We start from the raw sequence: 25,946 nt of genomic DNA, 5'->3' as shown, positions 1-25,946 counted from the left end.
AACGATATGAGATCGACAGCAGAACGTTGATCCAAAATCTTTTCAATGTCGGTCTGCTATCCGGGTAGTGTCTGTTAACTCTAAGGCTTCATTAACTCTTTCACTCCCAGCCATTTTCACCAGAGCAAGGCCCTTCGCTCCCGGCCGTTTTTTCTGGATTTTGACTGATTTTGCAAGGCCCACAGAAAATTCTGTTCTATTGCTAAACTTTGAACCCACCATAAGAAAGATTAGACTCTCTTCTTTCAGCAGAAAAAAAGTAAGTTCGTATCTTTTTCCATTCTTTAGAAATCAGCTTTAGAAAATAGCTTAGTTTGAGCAATTTTCCAATTTCTGATGAAAAAACGGAGAAAATGAGCTTTTTGTAAACGCATACATTTCAAACATAACTTTGATTTTAACAAAGCTATTTTTTGCATTAATTACATCCCAAACATCTGAATAATGTTTTCCTTTTACAAAATACCATGAACAACCAGACAAATAGAGCTTTAGATAGAATAGTAACAATTTATTCACACACAACGACTGAGAGATGACGGTTTGTCGCCGAGATGACGCCGTTGTCGCCACGTCAGCTGTGTAAACTTTTCCCTTATCGTTGTCTGTCTCACAAAGATGGATTATTTTTGCATTTCTGTGGGGTCTGCTTGGCGAGCCGCTCCACGGGGGGTTTCACGATCGTCCAGCGCCTGGCGTCCCAGGCGTCCTCTCGTTGTTTTGTCCGGTCGGAGCGCCGCCTGGGCTCAATCCGCCAGCGCTCTGACAATGCTGGCCGGCCGTTCACTGCTGTTGAATCGGCTTGTCTGGTCTTCCAAAATGTGCTACTGCCCTCCAGTGGCCAGTTTTATTGCTTTAAAATTGGTTTGGAGCGTTTTTCTTTGTTTCTCAGATACAGCGGAAGCTATATATGCTTCTTATAAAAAAAATAAAAAAAACGCAAAAGACGTATAAATACGTTTGTGGGACAGTTGAGCATTTAAAAATAGAACGTATTTATACGGTTCTGGGAGCAAATGAGTTAACAGTGCTCGACGCACAATCCATTTAGACAGGAAACGTTCGTTCATTCGAAACCAGAGCATTTACAGTCATTCTGCCCGATTTTCAGGGCATTTACAGGTCACTTGCTGTTCATTTTTGGGACATTTACAGGTCATTTCCAGTTTAGTTTGAGTCATTGCCTATTCATATGAGTGATTCCCAGGTGACTTACTGTTCTGTAACTCAAATAAACAGGAAGTGACACATAAAATATACCAAAATTGACAGGAAGTAACTGAAAATCAACTGGTAAATGACCTTAAATGACCTCATTGCCTGACATTGGCTGCCACTGACGGCCATAGATGTTCAATCCGTTTGAAGTGGGAGGGATGGCAGTGAATGAACATTCGTTCATTCGCTGCCACCCTCCCACTTCAATTGGATTGGACGTCTACTAGTGATAAACTCATTCCAATTCACAGCAGAACCTTATTTTTCTGTTTATTAGTTATTTGCAGAATATCCTAGAATGATTTTCTGACCAATGTTTCGATAATCATTGTATTGCCATATCGTCAGATCATCATCATCGTGAGCTTTGTATCGCAACTCGTATCGTATCGTGAGGTACCAGGAGGTTCCCACTCCTAACTTGTATGTACACAGAATTGCTGTCGAGCATAGTACGTAGAACACGTACACGCAAGTACACGCAACTATAGTACAAGTACACATGTTTCTAGCACAAGTCCATGCAAGTACATGTGCTTGTAGTATAGGCAAGTCCACATGTTTGTAGTACAACTAAACATACTTGTAGTACAAGTCCAAACAAGTACACCTATTTGTACACGAAAAAACACATACTTGTAGTACAAGTAACCACAGTTGAGTAGAATTAGGTACACACTCTTTTAGTATAAGTAAAAGTACTTTTACTACAAGTGCAGGACGTATATGCATTTTTGTCTTATTTTTGCAGCTTATCTCCGCGAAGCCTACAGACCTCTGGCAACCTGGACCAAGACAAAGAATTTATGTTGTAATTGGCTCATTGGTGGACGAAGGGGAATATATATCACACAATAACTTTTTTTAATTGGGAAAATCTGGGTTTAACCATTGAGAACCATGTTCCAAAAAATATGTTTCCTGAAAATCTTTTAAAATATTAGAGCCATTTAAGGAATAATTGAAGTGCAAATCTTACATATTGCTCCTTTAATGGTTATTTTCTGCAGTTAGGGTTAGGGGGTAGTCAGCTTCCTTTATGCTAACAGTTGCTCAATTACATAGTCTTTCTTTAGAATATGACAATTGGAACAAATGACTACATGAATTAAGAAAATAAACAAGGAGGTTCTAGTGTACAGTACAATGGATACAGTATAGTGCTACGCTAATGGTTGAATTACAGTCCCTGACAAAAGTCTTGCCGCTTATCCATTTTGTAGAAACAATTGCTGATAACCTGACTTTTAATTATTCAACTGGTTTCAGAAGTGGCTCATATGAAAGCTAAGACCCTCCCAAATGATGTTGACTGTACAAAAATATATTTGTTTCACTGAAAAAAGATTGATCATTTAATGAAGACATAAAGGTCAAATTTTGGCAAGACAAAGTTTTGTCGCCTACAGAAAGTAGTGTGAAAATTGGACAAAAAATGTACGTCAAATACAAAAATATGTTACACAACATAAGTGAATTCAGTAGTGGTGCTGTGAGATCCAAATTCAATATTTTGCATGACTCCCATGGGCTTGAAGGACTGCATCCATGCGCTTCGGCAAGGATTCATACAAGTTATTGATGAAGTCATCAGGAACATCAAAGAAAGCAGTCTTGCATGCCTCCCAGAGTTCATCAACATTCTTGGATTTCGTCTTCCATCCTTCCTCTTTCATCCTGTTCATGTCTGGTGACTGGGTTGGCCAGTCCTGGAAGATCTTGATCTTCTTTGCCTTGAGGAACTTTGAGGTACAGATTGAAGTATGCGATGGAGCACCATTCCGCTGCAGAATTTGTCCCTTTTTATGGTTAGGAATGTAAGAGGCAGCTAAGATTTGTTCATATTTCAGACTATTTATGTTGCCTTCCACTCTGCAGATCTCTCGCACACCACCATACTGGATGTAACCCCAGACCATTATTTTGCCACCACCTAACTTCACTGTTTTACGAGTGAATCTCGGATTCATGCGGGCTCCAGTAGGTCTCCTGCAATATTTGCGGCGACTGTGGTGTACTTCAATGGAAGATTCATCTGAAAAATCCACCTTTTGCCACAAAACAGTGAAGATTGGTGGTGGCAAAATCATGGTCTGGGGTTACACCCAGTATGGGGGTGTGCGAGAGATCTGCACATTCTTGGGTTTCGTCTTCCATGCTTCCTCTTTCATCCTACCCCAGACATGCTCAATGATGTTCATGTCTGGTGACTGGGCTGGCCAGTCCTGGAGGATCTTGATCATTTTCTACTGCAGCAGAGCTCCCCGAGACCTGGTCAACTGAAGTCCCTGTGTCAACCAGAACAGTCTGTCGAATTCTGTCTAGAAATGGCCTCCATGGTCGAATCAGTGCCCAGAAACCAGCATTAAACAAAGGAAAATTAAAAAACCGTGTGGCATTTGCCAAGGCCCACAGCCTGTCACAAGGACGGATGCTGGAAAAGTGGTAAAAGGTGGATTTTTCAGATGAATCTTCCATTCAATGACACCACAGTCGCCGCAAATATTGTAGGAGACCTACTGGAGCCCACATGGATCCGAGATTCACTCAGAAAACAGTGAAGTTTGGTGGTGCCAAAATCATGGTCTGGGGTTACATCCAGAATAGGGGTGTGGGAGAGATCTGCAGGGTGGAAGGCAAAATAAATAGTCTGAAATATCAACAAATCTTAGCTGCCTCTTACATTCCTAACCATAAAAAGGGACAAATTCTGCAGCAGGATGGTGCTCCATCGCATACTTCGATCTCTACCTCAAAGTTCTTCAAGTCACCAGACCTGAACAGGATGAAAGAGGAAGCATGGCAGACGATATCCAAGAATGTTGATGAACTCTGTGAGGCATGCAAGACTGCTTTCTTTGATGTTCCTGATGACTTCATCAATAAATTGTATGAATCCTTGCCTAACCTCATGGATGCAGTCCTTCAAGGAAGTCCTCCATGGAAGTCATGCAAAATATTAAATTTGGATCTCACAGCATCACTTCTTAATTCGCTTATGTTATGTAACATATTTTGTATTTGAAGTACATTTTTTGTCCAATTTTCACACTACTTTCTGTAGGCGACAAAACTTTTGTCTTGCCAAAATTTGACCTTTATGTCTTCATGAAATGATAAATCTTTTTTCAGTGAAAAAAATGTATTTTTGTACATTCAACATCATTTGGGTCTTAGCTTTCATATGAGTCATTTCTGAAACCAATTAAAAAATTAAAAGTCAGGTTATTAGCAATTGTTTCTACAAAATGGATAAGCGACAAGACTTTTGTCAGGGACTGTACATTAATCTAATCTAAAGGTTCTAAATGTGTAGTCTAATTTGTTGTTACCTTACCAGTGCACAATCGGAGGTACTGACTGGCAGTTTAAATTCGGATTTGGTTACCCTCATTCAACCTGATGCAAAATAAAATTATCGTTGATGTGATATGCTGAAGTTCTAGTGATAAACACGGTCATACAAGATGGACAAGGCAATGGAAATTAAACATGCAAAAGACCGAATGTGAACAAAGTTTGAGTAAAAGGATGTTGCTAAAGCTCTATGTGGGTCTTTTTTTTTTTTAAATGTATACTCACGCTCCCTCATCTCGAAGCAGAGTCAGGAACTTGGTCACTCTGTAATCTTGGTCCATCTAGAGACAAAAAAAGTGAGATAACCTTAGGTAAAAGTCCACAGTTAGAACAAGAAATAGTCCAAACATTGATGTGTCACGTGCTAACTCATTGGCTACCATTGACGGCGCCAGACCTTGGATCCATTTGAAGTGGGAGGGTGAACGTTCATTCGTTCGCTGCCACGCTCCCACTCGGATTCATCTTTCACCGTTCATGGCAGCCAATGAGTTAAATTACTAGTGATGATAATGTTTGTTGGCGTGTCGCATGACCTGCAGCGACATCTCGATAAGCACAAGGAGTTTCTTGATGCCGATCCAGACTCGCTTTCCTTTAAGCTGCTGAGCAATGCTGGCCCTCTCTTTGTCTGTGAAGCTCCCCAGAAGCTGTAAAAATTAAAAAATCCCACATTGTCAGCGATACCTGCAAGAATCTTCAAAGTTGAATGCTTTGAATGTGATAGGAATTGAAGCAAATTGGTGCTTTGTTGACTAGATCTATGATCCGTGTGACTTTGTTTTTACCTCTAAAGCATCAACAAGCTGCTCTCCGGTAGAGATGTTTGGAATGTGGATGGTGGTGCTGAAGGCGTCCAACATCTCCATCTCCTGTAGGACATCCTTCCTGCTGGTGGTGCCAACGATGAGCAGCTTTCGACCCTAAAGGAACATAGATGAACATGGAGTACGTATATGCCCTGGGAGTCCTACTGATGTGGGTGAAGATTCATCTTGTAGGCCATTCATTTGTCTATCCATCAGATTATCAGTGTCATAATACATTTTAACTCATTGGCTGCCATTGACAGAAATAGATGTCCAATTTTTTTTGAAGTGGGAGAGTTATCAGTGAATGAAAGTTCGTTCAATTACTGCCACCAACCCAGTTCAAATAGATTGGATGTCTACCCGTGATAAATAATTTAAGAGTTTTAATTTCGTTTTTCATAGCCACATAATTTGACCTCTGTTAATGTCAATGGCACTAATTTATGAACTCTGACCTTGGGTGGTGCTTTCTTCAGGAGCACCAGCAAGGCTTGAAGAACCAGATTGGAGAAACGCGGTCCGATTGGGACATAGTCAAGCAGACGTTCAATGTCATCAACCACCACACAGCTGAGCTGGGATTTGTAAGCGTCATCGAAGACCTAAAAGACAGGGAAAACAGTTTAATATCTACGGTATATATAAATATACAGTATATACAATCATAGACTTGATAATGGTATTGACGGGTCAGATCGGTCATGCACTGCGCCTCGCATTCAAGTTGGGGACCGCCCACATCAAGAGGAGCTATTCACAAACACATGCACGCAGCGATCTAACACCGGATTTCTGTTGTAAAAGTACGAAAGCTGTAGCGCATGCAAACAGGTAAGATTGTCTCAGGAGTGATTTGCTCGAGGATTCAAAGTAATTATTATATTTTTCGTACCATGCATGCATTTTGAATCGTTGCGACAAAAAAATCAATGGGAGATATTAGCCGCTACTGCATTGGCATCATAGTTCGCAATATTTACATAAAATAAATGCTAATTGCACGTTTTTTTTTTTTTTTTTGCTTTTAACCATGAATCGAGACTGTTTTATGTCCATATCTAGAAAGAATTTGGGGAATTAAGCATTTATTTACAAGAATTTTCAGCAGAAAAGCTCTGTTTACATAAGGCGGCCACTAGCTACATTCACTAACAGACTAGCATTGTACTTCAACATAATGTATTTACGTAAAATAAATGCTAACTGCACGTTTTCTTTGGCTTTTAAACAAGAATCGAGACTGTTTTACATCCATATCTATAAAGAATTTGTGATTTAAGCATTTATTCACAAGAATTTTCACCAGAAAAGCCCTGTTTACGTAAGGCGGCCGCTAGCTACATTCACTAACAGACTAGCATTGTACTTCGACATATTTACGTAAAAAGAATGCTAACTGCAGTTTTTTTGCTTTTAACCAAGAATCGAGACTGTTTTACGTCCATATCTATAAAGAATTCAGGGATTTAAGCATTTATTCACAAGAATTTTCAACGAAAAAAGTTATTTGTGATTCCACTCGGTCAGCTTTGACGGCCTCGCGAACAATGCAGGCTCCCTATTTATCGGCCCCGTGCCCCATGTCCCGTCAATACATTATGAAGTCTATGACTAAATATGTATATATGGTTGGGCATCGCGTATCGATGGGATCTGGGACTAACACTTCGATGCTCCCGGAACCATTCGAATTTTTAAAGTTCGATTCAATGTTTCGGTGCTCTGACCGCCGATCAGAAAAAAAATATTTGCCGAACACCACGAAGAAGAAGCCACATGAAGCGTGTGTTTGTGCATTGCAACTTGATTTCAACCATGGACAGGGTGCGGCGGCGCTCAAAAGTTTGGCTCAACTACACAAAGAAAAAAGTCAGCTCAGTACAACATTTGCAACACAGCTATATCATGCTATATCATATTTCATGGCTGCACGACCGATATGATTTAACACATCCGGCTTCATGGAATACAAGTATTGAGTAGTGCAAAGTTGAGTTCCGCGTATTTGACACACCGCGCCGGTCCTCTAACCAGTCAGAACCAGGTAAGTAAAACAATCCATTACGTCTGTCTTCTGCTGCCCCCGCGACCCGAGCCCGGTTTAAGCTGGTAGATGATGGATGGATGGATGGATGGATGGATGGAATAGTATAGTACTAGACTAAGTTGTATTATTACATCGGGCTAATTTACAGTGGGGAGAACAAGTATTTGATACACTGCCAATGATTGGCAGTGTATCAAATACTTGTTCTCCACACTGTAGCTATATAAGCAGCTACTGTACGTATTTTACGTAGTGCGTTGCCGCCTCTTTTGTTTTAGAATCGGTTTTACAAATAAGGCAATCCTTATTATTTTGCCTCATCTACATTGAATTATAATCAATAGAAGAAACTAATGCTTTGTCATAGCTCCAAGCTAAGGTACTTGTATGTAAAGTGCGTAACGGCTCTCAGCTACCTTACACCTACGTAATATTTGGGACTTTTTCTCACTTTCTCATATTTATGCATTCAAGCTTCATCAACACCCTGTAAACATGTGTTCTCCACTGCAGGAGACACTATCTGGGCAGAACGCTCACTCTTACTGCCTGAGAAGGCAGATATGATCATTTTCCTTTCGGATTTTATACTGTAACCGCTGCGAATCTGGACTGGGTTTTACAAGTTGTTTTTTTTTGTTTGTTTGATATTCTGCACCAGGTTAGCCCATTAACCCATTAACTCAATAACATGTAAAAATGCCTGCAGCATAAGACACTCTAGAACAGGGGTAGGCAAACCGGTCCTCGAGGGCCGTAGTGGGTCCTGGTCTTTGTTCCAACTCACCCAGCACAGACAGTATAACCAATGAGGTTTCAGCAGAAATGAGAAGCACCTGACTGCAATCGACTGATTGCACTTGTAAAACAGCAAATTGGTGAAAATGTATCCTCTTAATGGGTTGCAACAAAAACCCGCACCCACTGCGGCCCTTTGTGGAATAGTTTGCCTACCCCTGCTCTAGAACATAGGCAAAAGACTGTATGTATGTTTTCTCCATGAGCTTTTGAAAAGTAAACTTCTTTCTGAAAGTGCACTCATGTGGAAAGAAACTTCATCATATTCAAGTTCAAAGACTGATATTTATATACAAGTTAAAAATAGCCCTGTGAAAAATTCATAGTTATCGAGAAGTTAAGAAATTAAGATAAACTAGGAATTTTTTTTTGACCCTGCCTATTAAAAGAATTGGAATCCAGAATCGTTTGGAACCGAAATCGAGACGTGGAATCGGAATCAGAACCGTTCAAATTCAAGCGATGCCTAACCATATATATAATTAACACTCTCGATTTTCACACTTGATTTTCTCATCAAACAGTAGTTATTATTTTTTTTATTTTATTTATTGATTGAGTATATAAATATACATATAGTATACATACATAAATATACAAACACACACACAAAATTATGTATATTTCATTTTGTTAAAAACAGTAATACCCAAATACATTATTTATTTTAATTTTATTAATTTATATTTTTATTTATTAATAAAATCTATATAAAAATAATGATTCATAATAAATACACTTATGTAACTAAATTTGACACATTCCACATATAAACATAACAATTTGGGTCATGTAGGTTACAATAAATTACCGCAAGTACTGTTTTTATTAATATGTGGCCATACGAATCATATTTGATACATAGATTTTGAGCAATGTGATATTTTTTTCCCCTGAAAAACCTGATGTCCATAATATGATGCAAATTTATGAAACATTATGTTTGAAATTTTTTGTTTGGACCATTAAAGTGCGTATGACACCAAAAAGCATGTTTATTTCATATTTCACGCGGTGTTTTATGGTCCTGAATGAAATGGAGCGCTTGGATGTGTGTAGGAGCGATCATTTTATATTAGGGCTGTCAAAAATATCGCGGTAACGGGTGGTAATTAATTTTTAAAAATTAATCACGTTAAAAAATTTGACGCAATTAACGCACATGCCCAGCTCAAACAGATTAAAATGACAGTACAGTATAATGTCCGTTTGTCACTTGTTTATTGGTGTTTGGCGCCCTCTGCTGGCGCTTGGGTCCAACTGATTTTATGGGTTAGTACCATGAGTGAGCATGGTGTAATTGTTGACATCAACAATGGCGAGTTTCTAGTTTATTTTTTGATTGAAAATTTTACAAATTTTAATAAAACGAAAACATTAAGTGGGGTTTTAATATAAAATTTCTATAACTTGTATTAACATGGGGTGGCGTGGCTCAGTGGTAGAGTAGTTGTCCCCCAAACCAGAGGTTGTGGGTTCGATTCTCCGCCCTGATGAACTCGTGTAAGTCTCCTTGAGCAAGATACTGAACCCCACGTTCCTCCTGGTGCTGCGTCACCAGTAGGTAGATGGCGAGATAGTGTAGAGCGCCTTGAAAGGTGGTGCTATATAATTATAACACCATTTAACTTTTAAGAACTACAAGTCTTTCTATCCATGGATCGCTTTAACAGAATGTTAGTAATGTTGATGCCATCTTGTTGATTTATTGTTATAATAAACAAATACAGTACTTATGTACCGTATGGTAAATGTATATATCCGTCTTGTGTCTTATCTTTCCATTCCAACAATAATTTACAGAAAAAAATGGCATATTTTATAGATGGTTTGAATTGCGATTAATTACGATTAATTAATTTTTAAGCTGAAATTAACTCGATTAAAAATTTTAATCGTTTGACAGCGCTATTTTATATATTCAATTTCTGAATCCCGTGCCATGAAAATGAGTTACTTCCAGCTACAGTCTCGGGACGAATGCGAATGTGACGTCACCCGGGTCAGCATCTCACAATACAGCATTGCTTTATAGCATGCAGATGGACTGGGGATTCAGCTGATTTTGCGGATTAATTCGTTTTTTTTTCGCATCACGCCAGCCAAACGGCTGTAGGCTTTTGTGGCTGCACCAGGGAGAGGCGTTTGAGCCTTTTTGGGTTACAGAAAGTTCCCGTTCACCCCGAGATGGGCCAAAACAAGTGTGCGACAGCTGTGGGACCATTGGACTTACGAGGAAGTGAGTAAACATCATGTTTTGTATTATGTTAAATACTTGGATCAGGGTACACGTTTTAATACCGAGGTGGCTTGCATTTTGTGGCTGACATTCTCCTTGTCTACTCGGCCGACGACCGACGGCTTGTCGCACATCCCTCCGTCGAGAGAGCACTGTACTCTGCTAATTGCCCTCTTCGTGTGCCCGGTGCTCTGTCAAATTTTCCACCTGATCATAAATTGCAACCTGTGTTAAAATGGCCGCGAATACAGCAATTACAAAGTAAACACTACAAACTTTCTTTAAATAAAGGACTATTTGCTTACGTTTGATCATGGATGGGCATGTAGAAAAGCTCTCCTGACACATTCTGCTATGTTAGCTGCACAACAACTGCAGCCGCTTTCCTATGACTCTCTCGCTGTTTACGTCTTCGCCGTGTAGTAAAGCATTATTTTGCCATATTCGGAGAATAGAAGTCTTAAGTGCCCGGTTGGTCTGAACAGTGTTAATGTTTCACATTGAGAGTATGACATACTCCCATTGTGATCATTCAACATACCTCGTTTTTTATGACAAAGCAGCGAACAGGAAAGGGTTATGGGGGAACAGAAGAACACAACAGAAGAAAGAAAAGAAACACAAACAACAAGAAATACATTGAACGTCTACATTAATTACTAATGTGTTGGTGTTATTGTCAGCTAGATGTATTTCCGGTTGACACCATGTGGGGGGCCTATTGACCAGGGAAAGAGTGTACATAAATTAGCTCTGTGATCTAGAACCCAGTAATCGTGTGAATCCCTTGTGAGTGTGAGCCCGTTGGTGACCGACCCTACGCCGCCCCATCGCCAGTCCCGGCCCGGGACCCCCCACCCGAGCGCGCCCCATCACATTCAGCCGTACGCGATCCCCACCAAGCACGCGACAGCCACATAAGATGAGTGGAGACGCCACGAGGATGCCAACCCAGGGTCACGGCCCCCACCCAGCCAGCCCGGGGAGGGCGGGCGGGGCCCTATAGAACCCCATAAATGGTAGGCGTGGCTAATCGGCAGATTAAAAAACGAATTTCTCGTCATCTGCGCTTTGCCAAATTCATAATAATGCTATTTAAGACTTTTTTTTTATCCTGTTGTACGCACTTTAAAGGCTCCATATTGATTGAATTTTAATTTGCTGTCAATTTTTTAGTGGTTTGGAATTGACATGGTTTTGTTTTTATTAACATTTTTGCTTATTCATGACAATGCATGTTAAAATCATGATTCATAGTTAAAAAAAACAAAAACAAACAAACAAAAAAACCTAACATTGAGATCTGGCATAACATGTTGGGTTATGTAGGCCACAATATTAAGTAAAGTTTTTATTCATTTTAATTTTTATGCATTTTGCCTCAATTTATTTATATTTTATTTTGTCATAAAAAACTTATGTTTTTTAAAATCATGAATCAATATTTTTTATATAACTACAATTGAGAGCTGCCGTCCACATATGTGGAAATCACATTTTGGGTCATAAAAAGCCATCATATTAAGCTGCGTTAAGTACAGTTTTTACTCATTTCAATGTTGTTAATTTTGTCTTTATTGGCATTTTATTAATTGATCATTTGATTTTTTAATAAAAATATCTATAAAAATCTTTTTTTTTTTTTTTTTTTTTTTTTTAAATCATGGTACCTGGCGCCAACACTTGCATACTCAATGTTAATGTGGCCTACTTGAACCAAAATGTGACATGTGTAGACACTAGGTCTTTATGACGATTTTTTTTTTTTTTTAAATGACCAAAAATAAAGAGTGCAGCACTAACCTTTTTAATAGCCTGACACTTAGAGATCTCTGAGTGTCCAATCATCTTGTCCGGAGAACAGATCTTAATGAAGGGGAACTGAGAGTCCTCTGCTATCTTGGCAGCCAGAGCTGTTTTGCCACTGTGTGGTGGACCTGAAGACAAGTGCAATGATGTTTGTAGCCATGCATATTTTACTTCATAAGGTACCAGTGGGCTCATTTGCTCTATTTCAGTGTCATGAATTATTCTAAAATTCTTATTTATATGCTTCGATTCCTGTAAATGACAGTTTTTGTGTTTGTTTGCTTTGTCAATAGCTTGACAGTATTTTCTTCAACAGAAAATACTTACCCTCCAGCAGCACAGCCACCAGTGGTGTGCGATCACTGTTCTTGGTCTGCTGTACCAGTAGCTCTCCATCATCGAGGATATGTGAAACTGGGTCACCCCATTTGATGATGCCATTCATGATGAAGCTGGAGTAATCCTCCTGGTTGGTGCCAAATGCCTGGAAAAAGAAGAGGAATTATTTGGCAATGATGAAATCTGTAATCTGCATCCAGACTCAATGCTTGAAAAAATAAGCTGATAATTACAGGTTTAATGTCATTGTTGAGGGATCCCATGAAGTCAGATCTGGTGACCTGCAGCTTCTCGGCCCTCTCCATGTCAACCTCAACTGTAGACGTAGCCTAAAAACATTGAAATACAATTAAAGCAAGGACCTACAGTAAATACAGATGCTATGTTATTACAAAGACGTACCAGGAAAATGAACTGCAATTCTATGCCGCCACAAACTAAAGCTCAAAGTATTGTACACTCACCATGGGTCAAAGTGGTCAATATTGAAAAGTTGACACTAAAGACCATTAACCCTTTACTATAATTATTATTACTATAGTATTAATATTATTATTACTTTGAAGTAACTATTTTTGGTCAATAAAAAAAAATAAATAATGATTAACGTATTTTCTGCGCTATAAGGTGCATTGGAGTATAAGGCGCACCTTCAATGAATGGCCTATTTTAAGACTGTTTTCATATATAGGGCACACCACATTATAAGGCACAGTAGTGGTAGTTGTTGGGGTTGCATTGTGCATCCACTAGATCAGTGTTTTTCAACGTTTTCTGAGTCACGGCATGTTTTTCCATTGGAAAAAATCATGCGGCACACCACAAACCAAAAATGTTCCAAAATGACTTTCTGTACAGTATATTTATTTACAAAATAGTTTCTCAATATTTATACTAACTCAGTGTGAAACTTGAGCCTGTTTAGATGAACCCAAAGCTGATATCCTGGCAGGAATCTTCATCAACAGCTCTCAGTCTCTGTTTTTATTTCTTATAGCAGTTAGGCTTGAAAAGCTCAGAATTATAAGAGGGGACTTTAGCAATGTCTTTAACCGCATCAGGGCCGAGCAGCTCGCTGACAATAGCTTTGCAGGCAGGTAGTATTAAGACAGGGGTGTCCCAACTTTTTGCAAAGGGGGCCAGATTTGGTGTGGTAAAAATGTGGGGGGCCGACCTTTGGCTGACGTCCTTTACGTAGAACAAGAAATTTAAGCAAATTTTAGCAAGCCATTCTGTGTGTCAAATTTGCTTTATTATTATTTTTTAATTAATAATTTCAACAATCTCGCAACTACCCTTTGTGGCGTTCTCTTTAGGCTCTCGGGCTCTTGCGAAATACTGCTGCTGTAAAATTGAACTAGCTTCAAGTTGCTTAAATTTCTCGCTACGTATCGTCCCTGTAATCTTGTCGTACATATCAGCGTGTCTTGTTTGGTAATATCGCCTCACATTGAACTCTTTAAAAACAGTGACTGTCTCTTTGCAAATGAGGCAGACACAGTTGTGAAGAATTTTAGTGAAGAAATAGTCCAATTTCCACCTATCCTTGAAGCGTCGGCCATCCTCAACGGCTCAACTTTCTTTTTTTTGTTGGTTGTCACCATTTTAGAAAAGTGGGAGTAAAGGGTCACATGGAATAATGTTGCTTAGAGTGCTGCTACCTTTTAGTGGGTAAATGAGGAGCAGCATTTAGTGTGTAAGCTACTTCATATGCTGGTAGCAGTACTGCTGACCAATTTATTAAGTCTGTGTGCGGGCCAGACGTTATTGATTTTATGACAGAGGCTGGGGGCCGGATGAAATTTGACCATGGGCCGCATTTGGCCCCCAGGCCGCATTTTGGACATGTCTGTATTAAGGTCTCTGCCACAGTGTGGGACTTTGGATTTAGCAACAAGTTCAGCAACAAGGTAACTAGCTTTGGGGGCTTTCTCATTTACTTTTGTAGCTTTTCTCCAAAAAGTTCCTCGTTTCTCTGTGTTTTCACAACAAAGGCGAACAAAATAGTCAATCGACTTGTTTTGAAGCAACGGGTGTTTTGTTTGGGGATGACGTTTAGGATAGCTGCTCGTGTCGTGTTCAAGAACTACTCAAATTTCTAGCTGTCAGCCACCTTGCTGCCCTTGACAATGTGTTTGAATAAAACACCCGGGGCGGATTGACTGTCGTCACATATGGATAAAATGGAAAGGACACTTTCGTGAATATTGACTCTTGATGAGTGTGACGGCCCTGGCCGTTTAATTATTGTTTTTTGTCAGCTGATCGCCACCTCCGCCAGCTGGCGACCTCCCCTCCCACTGTGATGTAAGCTGATCGACGCCGGACGTACAGACGACGTCGCCGCCGCTGATTGGCTACGACGAAAAGGCGCCAAGCTTCATAAACCTGCCGGTGTCAATGCTCTGGGAGGTCGCATTTGACAGCATTCGTGCTGCGGTCCACCTCGCCGGCTGTTTGCTCGCCATTCACTATCGTGTGCTTTGATCGCTAGTTTGATACACTCCCGTTTTTTCGGTGAGGTCTTTTGTGTTTTGCCATTATTGGATCGTTTTTGTTCACCGCTGTAAATAAGAGCACTGAAGCAGTAGGGGTAAGCTGCCATGTCTGTTCAACCCGTTTCCTCCTGTTTTGTTTAGTGTAAGAAGCTAGGGTAGTGGCTGTCTTTTTGTTCTTTCCTTTTTACGATCAGGGTTTAGTTAGCGGGTGGGGTTGTAGTGTAGATTCCTTTTGTTTGTTGTTTTAGCCTGGGCTTACCCTGAAGCCGTGCTTCTTCCACATTTTGCATATATTGTTCATTGCGAGTTCGACTGTGTAAAAAAATTTGTGCCAGTTGTGAACCTGTGTGGCTCGTTTTTTGTTACGCCCTTAGCGAGCCGTCAGTGGGACATAACAACGAGTCTAATCAAATGATGTACAGTAGACGTGCTAGGGTCCACATTATTACAGACAGCAAGGTAGCTGATGGCTAGAAATTCGAGCAGTTATTGAACGCAACAAGAGCAACGTCGCTCATCTGCACACGACCGTGACTTTCTACCTCCTCCTTCCTTCCGACTGCAACTACGCCCGACGACGTATAAAAATATAATAAAAATGCGATATTGGATAATTTCTCGCGGCACACCTGACGATCTCTCAAGGCACACAAGTGTGCCGCGGCACGCCGGTTGAAAAACACTGCACTAGATGAGACTGCGTTAAAGTGAATGTCTTGACATGATTAGCTAATATTGATCCATGTATAAAGCGCATCGGATTATAAGGCGCACTTTTCTTTTGAGAAAATTGAAGGCTTTTAGGTGCGCCTTATAGTGCGGAAAATACGGTAATTATTATTGTAGTTTTTAAAATATTTAAACATATTTAATATTGAATTATGTCATTACTGTTGTTAACGACGCTAGACATCCAATCCATGTTGACTGGGAGGGGAGAATGACGAATGTGCGTTCAACCCTCCTCGTCAACATGGATTGGATGTTTAGCACCGTCAATGACAACCAATGAGTTAAATGACTGCCTTGTAAGAGTTAAAATCATCATAATCCCTACTTGAAAAGGTAAAAAACTAAGAGAGAAAAGCCAAAATTCCCAATTTTGATTGGACAATATTTGTATTATATTATATCATATAGTATTTAAAACCACTGGTGCCAATTTTTAAAACATTATATTGTACTAGTATATGCAGTAAAACAATACAGTAAAAATTATTTCAACAAGCAAATAAGCAACATTTGTTACAAACAATGGCAGACTAACCTTGATGTGTCGGTTCATTGCAGTGGACTGGGCGGCCCTGACCAATCCCTCCAGCTCTGCGCCGCTGTAGTTCTTGGTCTCGGCTGCTAGTTCTGGTATGTTGACATCTTGAGCCAATAAGTTGAAGTTTCGCATCTTGTTTGTGTGAATAGTGAGAATCTGAACGCGGCCTTTCTCATCAGGAAGACCTGGAAGACAATCACATAGACGACAGGTAAGATTATACAAGATAATGGCAATAAGAAATATTAAGAATAAACTATTTTTGCACCAATATCATTTTTTTGGGCTTTAATCTAAATTGTAACTCATTAATGTAGTTCATTGCTTGTAGATGTCCAATGCATTTGAAGTGGGAGGGCTAGCAGCGAATGAACATTGTAGCCCCTCCGCATCAAAAGGATTGGACGTCCATCGCTGTCAACGGCAGCCAATGAGTTGATAATGATAACACAGCAAAAAAAAAAAAAAAAAAACGGTTGGATTACACAGATAAACCACTTTGGTTTGTTTGACACGTTTTCCATGTTACTTCTTAATGACAGTGTATTTTTTTTTCTTGTTCAAAATGTTCAACTGTACATCACACCCACTGTTCACCAGAATATGTTGGCAATGAAGGATCAGGCGAGAAAGAGAACACATAGGTACGAAACTTACCAATTTCCATTTTGACTTCAAACCTGCCAGGCCTCATGAGGGCATCATCGATCAGGTCAGGCCTGTTGGTCATTCCTGGTGGAAACAGAAATAGTCACGATGGAGTGGAGGAAAGGAATCATCATGGAATGAGGAAGAATTGTTCATCTATTGTTCATCTTAAATTTGGTTTACGGGTAAGTTTGAACAATAGACTTTGGGCAAAAGGTGGACATCACAATGTGGACGATGATAAAAATCTTTTGACCTTTTAATCAAATTAAGAATTTGGCAATCAAAGCCAGGCGAGGAAAGTAACAAATTACATTTACGGTACTCTCGCCACTGTCACAAAGTAGTTAGTCAAAGAACTTCTCTGGTGGTCTCTACCGCAACCTGTTAAGGTGGCTATGATTCTGGCTACATTTTGATATAATAGTACACAGTAAATATTCTTAAGTATACAGTAAAATTACTGACGTTTATGACGAACGAAGCAGTTTAAAAATCTATCGAAAATCTATAGCTACAGTGGTATGAAAAAGTATCTGAACCTTTTGGAATTTCTCACATTTCTGCATAAAATCACCATCAAATGTGATCTGTCTTTGTCAAAATCAGACAGATGAAAAAACAGTGTCTGTTTTAACTAAACCACCCAAACATTTAGAGGGTTTCATATTTTAATGAGGATGGTATGCAAACAATGACAGAAGGGGGAAAATAAGTAAGCGAACCATCACATTTAATATTTTGTGCCCCCCCCCCCCCCCCCTTAGGCAGCAATAACTTCAACCAGACGTTTCCTGTAGCTGCAGATCAGTCTGGCACATCGATCAGGACTAATCTTGGCTCATTCTTCTCTACAAAACTGCTCTAGTTCAGTCAGATTCCTGGGATGTCTGGCATGAATCGCTGTCTTTAGGTCATGCCACAGCATCTCAATGGGGTTCAAGTCTGGACTTTGACATGGCCACTCCAGAACCTGTATTTTGTTGTTCTGAAACCAATCTGAAGTTGATTTACGTCTGTGTTTTGGATCATTGTCCTGTTGCATCATCCATCCTCTTTTTAGCTTCAACTGTCTGACAGACGGCCTCAGGTTTACATGCAAAACATCCTGATAAGCTTTTGAATTAATTATTCCATTAATGATTGCAAGTTGTCCAGGCCCTGAGGTAGCCAAAAAGCCCCAAATCATGATGCTTCCTCCACCATGTTTCACAGTGGGGATGAAGTGTTGATGTTGGTGAGCTGTTCCATTTTTCCTCCACATATGAAATTGTGTGTTACTCCCAAACAATTCAACTTTGGTTTCATCAGTCCACAAAATATTTTGCCAAAACGTCTGTGGAGTGTCCAAGTGCCTTTTTGCAAAAAATTAAATGAGCAACAATGTTTTTTTAAGACAGCAGTGGCTTCCTCCGTGGAGTCCTCCGATGAACATCATTCTTGGCCATAATTTTACATATAGTTGATGTGTGCACATAAATATTGGACTGTGCAATTGATTTCTGTAAGTCTTTAGCAGACACTGTAGGGTACTTTTTTACCTCTCTGCGTATGCTGCGCTGAACTCTTGGCGTCATCTTGTGTACTCTGCCACTCCTTGGGAGAGAAGCAACAGTGCCAAACTTTCTCCATTTGTTGACAGTTTCTCTGACTGTCGAATGATGAACTTCCAGACTTTTAGAGGTTTTGTATCCTTTCCTAGCTTTAACACAAATCAACAATCCTTGATCACATGTCTTTAGACATGTGTTTTGACCGAGCCGTGATGCACATCAGACAATGCTTCTCATCAAGACAATTCTTACCAGGTGTGTGTTTTATAGTGGGCAGGACAGCTTTAAACCACAGTGATTGGGCACACACCTGACATAAATTTTTTGGTAAAAATGGGTTTCAATTGCTTTTTAAGTCTCCTTAGGCGGAGGGTTCACTTACTTATTTTTCCCCTTTCTGTCATTGTTTGGATGCCAAGGGATAAATAAACTTTATCAAATTGAATTGAATTTCCAAAAGGTTCAGATACTTTTTAATACCACTGTAGTAATTGTTTTTTATACTGTTTGAGGCTAAACTCAAGTATTTTTATTTATTTTTAAATGCATTTATTGCTCTTGTGAAAAAAGTGCTGCTCTAAATCATTTAAAGAAACACTCACATATTTTATTTTGTATTAGTATTTAATGCGCTTTTGAAAGTGGAATCTTGGCAAGTCAAAATAAATGTTATTGCAAGCGTAAAATGTTTTCCTTTGTTTAACATTTCCTAAAATGTATTCTGCAATGCATTAAATGTTTGTAACCCAATTACTCAATTCTTCCAACTAACCAATCAATAGAGTAATCCATTACCTAAATAATTGATAGCTACAATACATAAAAAGTACTACATCATTTACCGATGACCAGAATATTGTTGAGTTGCTCCACGCCGTCAATTTTGGATAGAAGCTGGTTGACCACAGTGTCGTGCACACCTGTGCTGCTAGCCCCTGTGCCCCTCTGCTTACAAATGGCATCCAACTCATCAAAAATGATGATATGAAGGCCGCTGTTGGCTCCCAGCTAGCGAAGGCGGAGAAGAAAATTTCAGTCATGTTAAATCACAACTTTAACAATATATGCACAACTAATTTGTAAAATGGAAAAAATAACAAATGTCCAGTCGCGCACCCGCTTTTGCTCATCTTCTGCGTCAGCGAACAACTTGCGAATGTTGGCCTCGGACTCGCCCACATATTTGTTGAGGATTTCGGGGCCGTTGACAATCTTTGGCTCACGGGCATTAAGCATTTTGCCAATCTGTCTTGCCATTAGGGTTTTACCACAGCCTGGAGGTCCAAACAGCAAGATACCCTTCACGTGCTTACAGCCTGAATAAAGGAAAACAAATGTTACTCATTTCTGAGAAATATAGAAAAAAATAGCTATAGAATCATAGACAAATATGATTGTGCCTCATGAAGGATCATTTGTGTATCCTGGTTAACCCTTTATAGGCTATCATTAACTCATTGATTGCCATTGACGGTGCTAGACTTCAAATCTTTTGAAATAATTTCTCCTACCCAGGGATTGGATGTCTAGCACCGTCAATGAAACTCAAACATTAGCATTCACAATCAGTCATCCCAGTTGGAATAAATTGGACGTCTATTTTTCGCAGTTGGAGGCAGTGAGTTAATACAATAGTAAATGTTCTCTTATTAATTTAAAAAAAAAAAGGAAAAAAAAAAAAAAACTTCACCGGCAGGCAAAGTCGATTGAGAGGATCGCTGCACTAGCGTGTCGATCGACCAATGGGTGAATAGTTCAACACATGTAGGACAGCCCCCTCATTTGAATAACATTTCCACTTGAACGTTGGCACTGACAATGAAATAAGTAAATATAAGGCAAAGTGCTTTTATTTATTGATTGACATTTATTTCAACCAATTTTTTTTGTATTTATTTCCAGTTATTTTTGTATTTATTCTTACATTTTTAATGTAATTTCTTATTTTTGTATATATATTCATTTTATTTCTACTTTTATTTAATTAGCTATTGATTTCCATATTTATTTTTGTATTTATATTTAATTTTATATTTAATTTTTGTATCATATTTCTCATTTCTTATTTTTGTATTTATATTCGTTTTTATTTTGCCTTTTATTGATGATTCATTTTTATTAAAGATGTCCCGATCGATCGGGATCCAATCACGTCGTTTTCAAAGTATCGGAATCGGCAAAAAAATATCGGACATACCTTTTTTTAATATATATATATATATATATATATATATATTTTTTTTTTTAATTAAATTGTTTTCTAATTGTATTTAACGTTACAGACAAAATGTCTTACACTCATCCAGAGTCTTTAGTTTCGGCTTAAAGTAGGGCTATCAAATTTATCGCGTTAACGGCGGTAATTAGTTTTTTAAAAAATTAATCACGTTAAAATATTTAACGCAATTAACGCATGCGCTGCACAACCCACTCACGCATTGCTGCGTTCAAACTATAATGGTGCCGATTTACCTATATATAGAGCTAAAAGGCAGCATAAAATGAGTAGGGTGAATTTTGGCAGTCTTTAGAGCCTTTTTTTAATTGGTTAAAGCCTTAAAATCCCTCTCTCAACAATTAGAAATATCGTGGGAAAACTATGTGGGAAAGAAAGGTAGTAGTTGATCTTTTTCTTTACACCCTATGTTATTTCCCAACACAGAGAAGATATATCAATTGGTGCCACTACGCACAGTCATGGTTGCACTTCCCATCATGCATTTGGGTAGAACAGTTAAATGGCTACAATACCATTTACTGAGAGCTCAACAAATATACTAGATGGCAATATTTAGTCACAATCAAAGTACAATACAAAGTCACATTTATCCTTTAAGAATTACAAGTCTTTCTATCTGTGGATCCCTCTCACAGAAAGAATGTTAATAATGCAAATGCCATCTTGAGGATTTATTTTCATAATAAACAAATACAGTACTTATGTACTGTATGTTGAATGTATATATTCGTCCGAGTTTTATTCATTTTTTTTCTTAATGCATTGCCAAAATGTATATGATCGGGAAAAATTATCGGGAATAATTGGAATTGAATCGGGAGCAAAAAAAAGCAATCTATTTTGCACTGTAGGTGTACGGTATATAACCTGTTCCGACCATAGTTATGGTGTCCTAAAAAAAAGGGATCCAACCAGGCCATTGTGAACATTTTTTTCTTTGAAATATAAAGGCATATTCAAAGGCATGCAAATTCGGACAAAATGAGCTCAGGTGTTTTAAAGGGTTACTTAAAACAAAAAAAGTTATTTGTTTTTAATGCAATTTTGTTTACTCTTTAAAAACTGCATAGTGTATAGTATTATTGGAGGGTCATTACCAGAGTGCATTTTTATATATATTTTCATCAACATTTGATTAATTTATGATTATATTTATTTTAAAAAATGAAAATAATGAGTAATTAAACAATAAAAACTACATAATGCAATTAATGGAGAAACTGTGTGGGGATTCTTTGCTGTGCTGGTTGTCAAGCACCCATGAGTCACTTCCTGTCGATTTGTACTTATAAAGCAAATGTTAATATTGTGGCCATACACAGATGCCAGGTTAAGAGCACATAACAGATTAATATGCCAAAACGGAATAAACATTACAATACGATTAAAAAATAAAGTTAATATCTCACCCATCTGCTCCACAATGTCAGGAGGGAAGACTCGCGAGGCAAAAGCTCTTCGGAAAATGTCAGAGAATTCCTTATCCAAACCTCCAATGCCCATTTTCTCAAAGTTCCAGTCCGGGTTGATGATTGTCTGACGGGCTTCCTTGGTCTTTGCCTTCCCTATAAAATAACTAAGCGTGAGTAATTGTACAAAAATACATAAAAACACATAATGAACCAATAAACAGTGAGGGAATTAAACTGTCTTTAAAAAAATGGGATATATTTTTATTAGTGGTGGGACTCAATTTTAAAAAATGGACAACGTTCAAGTTAAAGTCAAAGTCAGCTGTATTGTCTGAATATAGAATGCTATTTGTACATGTCATAGAGCATGATGAAATTAATTAAATAAATTTGAGGCTTTGTAATTAATTAATGTCTTGATTAATCACATTGTAATTGTGTTGTGATATATATCCCTAAAAAGCTACATTTAAAAAAAAAATTTTGAACAGGTTTTAGGATGCAATTATTTGCATTTCAATACAAAACAGTAGAAAAAAAAACAACAATAAAACAATATGCATATATATGAAATGTGATAATTTAATCGGAAATGTGTTTTTTTTTTTTTTTTTTTTTTTTTTTTTAAGTTGTTAAATCTTTTGTCATTAAATAATCATAATTAATGCACCTCAACCCTAATTTTTATGTTAACTTTCAGACGACACATTCACTGAAATGAAGTTTTAACATCATATATTGGTAAACTACTGCCATCTCCTGGAGACAATTGATTTGGTACCTAGCTTGGAACTAATACTGCCTGTACTTCATTATAAACTAAATGTTTTCTACTACTATATTAACTCTTTCTGTGCCACTGACGATGATAGATGTCCAGGCATGTGCCTCTTCATCTTCTGCTGTGAATTTAAAATAGTTTGTCATGAGTAGACAATCAAGCCAAATGAATTAGACGTCTATCGCCATCAATGGCAGCTTTTGAGTTAATCTACTATTTTTTTACTTTTGAAGTTCACTGGCGCCACTATCAAAACCACTGGCTCAGGTCAGCACGTAGTTATTGATGCCAATAATCATGAAAAAGAACAATTTGCTTGTATAACATGAATAACATTTTTAAGGTAGTTTTAAAGAAAAGTGCAGCAAAACAGTGCAAAAACATGAATCTAGTAGGGGTGTAACGGTACACAAAAATCTCGGTTCGGTACATACCTCGGTTTTGAGGTCACGGTTCGGTTCATTTTCGAACAAAATGCAAAATATAAATGTGCAAGTTGTTTATTACACACTTTTGTGCTTTCAACAATAGGAACAGTAGCTTAGCCAAAGCTAGAATTCAGCTCAAAAAGTAGCGGGTATTTAAAGATAATAATCCAACAACAATTTGCCTTTCAGACCCCACGTATTTGTCAGCTCGCTTTCTGAATGAAAGAAGAAAAAGGAAGTCCTGTGCTAAAGGGAAAAGCAATCCCAATGACAAAGATTTTAACATGTATTCTACAAATGAAATGCCTCAATTATTTTTTTTTTCTTATGAACGGTTTTCAAAAGCTTTATTGGTGGATTTTCTCAAGTTAAAGCACCACACAGAAATTAATAAATTTAATTGTGTAAGCAGGATCTGTCTATTGTTCCTTTTATATTACAGGTGTTTTAGCTCATTTAAATTTATTTTATTTAAATGGGCTATTATTTATTTTATTATGTTTGTATTTTACAAATGTGATGTAGTATTCATTTATATTGTATATTTTATGTTGTATAACTTTAGTTCCTATGTGACTATTACTGTAATTTCCCGAATATAACGCACACTTTTTCCCCCCAAAATCAACTGGTAAACTCATGGTGCGCATTATAAACGGGTACATGGATGGAGACAGAAATATATATGTATTACATATATATATAAACCGATTTTTTTTTCATTGACACGGCCACGTTGTGTTGAAGAAACGTATGCGGCCACCCGTTGCCGACCATTACGGTATGTGACGTCACCGTTTTGTTTCGGTAATACTTCACTCTAATCGGCCGAATGATTTCGTCTGTGTTAAATTCTGCTTTTTTCACTCTTCATAAAGCACAGAATTTTGTTTCTTGAACTCATTTGAGTCGACGTTTATTGCAGCTCCGCAATTCGGACCATAACAAATGTAAGGACACACACTTCCTGTGTCCGTCAACTATATCGGTCCCTCGGGAAACTCAAACCCAAATAACAATAGTTCTTTTTGTTACTGTCGTGCTGACAGCTTTGAGCTCTCACGGATTTCCGACTTACGTTCTCACTTTCATTTTACCGTATCAATCCATGGAAGAAACATTTATTCATCATGAGGAAACGAGCAAGTTATACAGCAGCCTTTATAAGAAAAGTCACATCTGTTTTGTTTTCTCCTAGATTCTGGTAAGTTGGAGAAGTTGTCAAATCATATTATTACCGTAAATATTGTCAGTTCACGTTAATGTTTTGAACTACCAATGTGCTATGCTTGAGCTGTGTTTCACCAGTCAGTAAAATGACATCTCTGTATCTGTACACAAGCTCTGTTTTCTTGTATTCTTCTATTTATTGGTGCTAAAATTAGGGTGCGCGTTATAAACGGGTACAATAATTTTCCCTAGATTTTACAAGTAAATTTGGGGTGCGCATTATACACGGGTGCGCCTTATATTCGGGAAATTACGGTAGTTCCTACTGGTTTTGTTGTGGTAGGAGCGTTTTGTATTGAACACGGGCCGTGTTGGTTATTATTATAGCAGAGAAGACAACTGTAAATCAACAAAGACAAGTCAACTGTGCCCCGATCTACCACTCAAGAGATCTGATGGACTCAAAAAGTGGGTTGTGATTGCATATTAGTTTGAAAATTGACCGGATCCACCGTATTTTTACACGAGTGACTTCCGGTCTGCCCGGTCTGCTAGCTAGTAGTATTGGCGCAGGAGGGCCGCGTCTCGCGTCAAATAAAAAACTCTGCCGTTCTTTTCGCGTGCATCGCGTTGAGCCGCTTCTGCGATGTGTCTAATACGCGGCCGCACGGCGACTGGTGTGCATTGGCTGATTGACTTTAACGCCCACGTTTCATTGCGTCCTAGCTGCGGCCACATTGTCGCGCCATTGACGTTTCTTACTGTCCTACCGTGTTGGTCCTCATTATAGTAGAGAAGACGGAGTAGATATAATCTACACAAAGAAACTGTAACCCGATCGACTCACAGCCTCGAAAAGTAAGGGTTACATTACGTCAGAAACTCGTTCGGTACGCCTCCGTTCTGAACCGAGCACCAAATACCGAAAAGGTTCAATACGAATACATGTACCGTTACACCCTAAGAATCTAGTGCAAGTAATCCTATTCTATTCCATAATCATATGCATAATCATTCCATAATCACTCCATTATAGTCAGTTCTTCCTAAATTTCCTCCTCAGTTGGCTGATTTTTGCCCAGATAATAATTCCAGGGCGTCTGCTTCTGGTCCCTGACTGCCATCATCTCAAAACAGCCTTCTGACTATAGTTAATTATCCATTTAAAAAATGTATCATCATAATATAATAATATATAATAAAAATAATAGGGATGCCCCAATCGCATATTTTTGTATCCAAGTCCGAGACGCCTAATTTTGAGAATCTGTCGATACCGAAAAAAAAGTTGTTAAAAAAAAAACAAAAAACGTTTTGAACGTGTTACT

General features: G+C 38.4%; 1 protein-coding gene across 2 annotated transcripts in view; it reads right to left on the bottom strand.

Annotated features, from left to right (window-relative positions):
- The window catches only part of LOC130931975 (vesicle-fusing ATPase), an 89,833-nt gene that overhangs the window by 5,854 nt on the left and 58,033 nt on the right, over window positions 1-25,946 (bottom strand). Inside the window, exons 8-20 of one of the 2 annotated variants that reach the window (XM_057861265.1) lie at window positions 22,237-22,392; window positions 19,705-19,904; window positions 19,431-19,596; window positions 17,045-17,119; window positions 16,385-16,572; window positions 12,853-12,948; window positions 12,608-12,764; window positions 12,275-12,408; window positions 5,843-5,989; window positions 5,364-5,498; window positions 5,112-5,225; window positions 4,801-4,856; window positions 4,556-4,617 (exon numbers count right to left, since the gene is read on the bottom strand). In XM_057861265.1, the coding sequence (XP_057717248.1) occupies window positions 4,587-4,617; window positions 4,801-4,856; window positions 5,112-5,225; window positions 5,364-5,498; window positions 5,843-5,989; window positions 12,275-12,408; window positions 12,608-12,764; window positions 12,853-12,948; window positions 16,385-16,572; window positions 17,045-17,119; window positions 19,431-19,596; window positions 19,705-19,904; window positions 22,237-22,392 (1,655 nt within the window). In that variant the 3' untranslated portion in view covers window positions 4,556-4,586. The remainder of the gene's footprint in view (window positions 1-4,555; window positions 4,618-4,800; window positions 4,857-5,111; window positions 5,226-5,363; window positions 5,499-5,842; window positions 5,990-12,274; window positions 12,409-12,607; window positions 12,765-12,852; window positions 12,949-16,384; window positions 16,573-17,044; window positions 17,120-19,430; window positions 19,597-19,704; window positions 19,905-22,236; window positions 22,393-25,946) is intronic. The other variant, XM_057861266.1, reaches the window with a different exon arrangement.

This window comes from Corythoichthys intestinalis, chromosome 16 (genome assembly GCF_030265065.1).
Source record: "Corythoichthys intestinalis isolate RoL2023-P3 chromosome 16, ASM3026506v1, whole genome shotgun sequence".
NCBI lineage: Eukaryota > Metazoa > Chordata > Actinopteri > Syngnathiformes > Syngnathidae > Corythoichthys > Corythoichthys intestinalis.
Note: the sequence above shows the minus strand (reverse complement) of the source record. Positions and strands in the feature narration are given on the sequence as shown.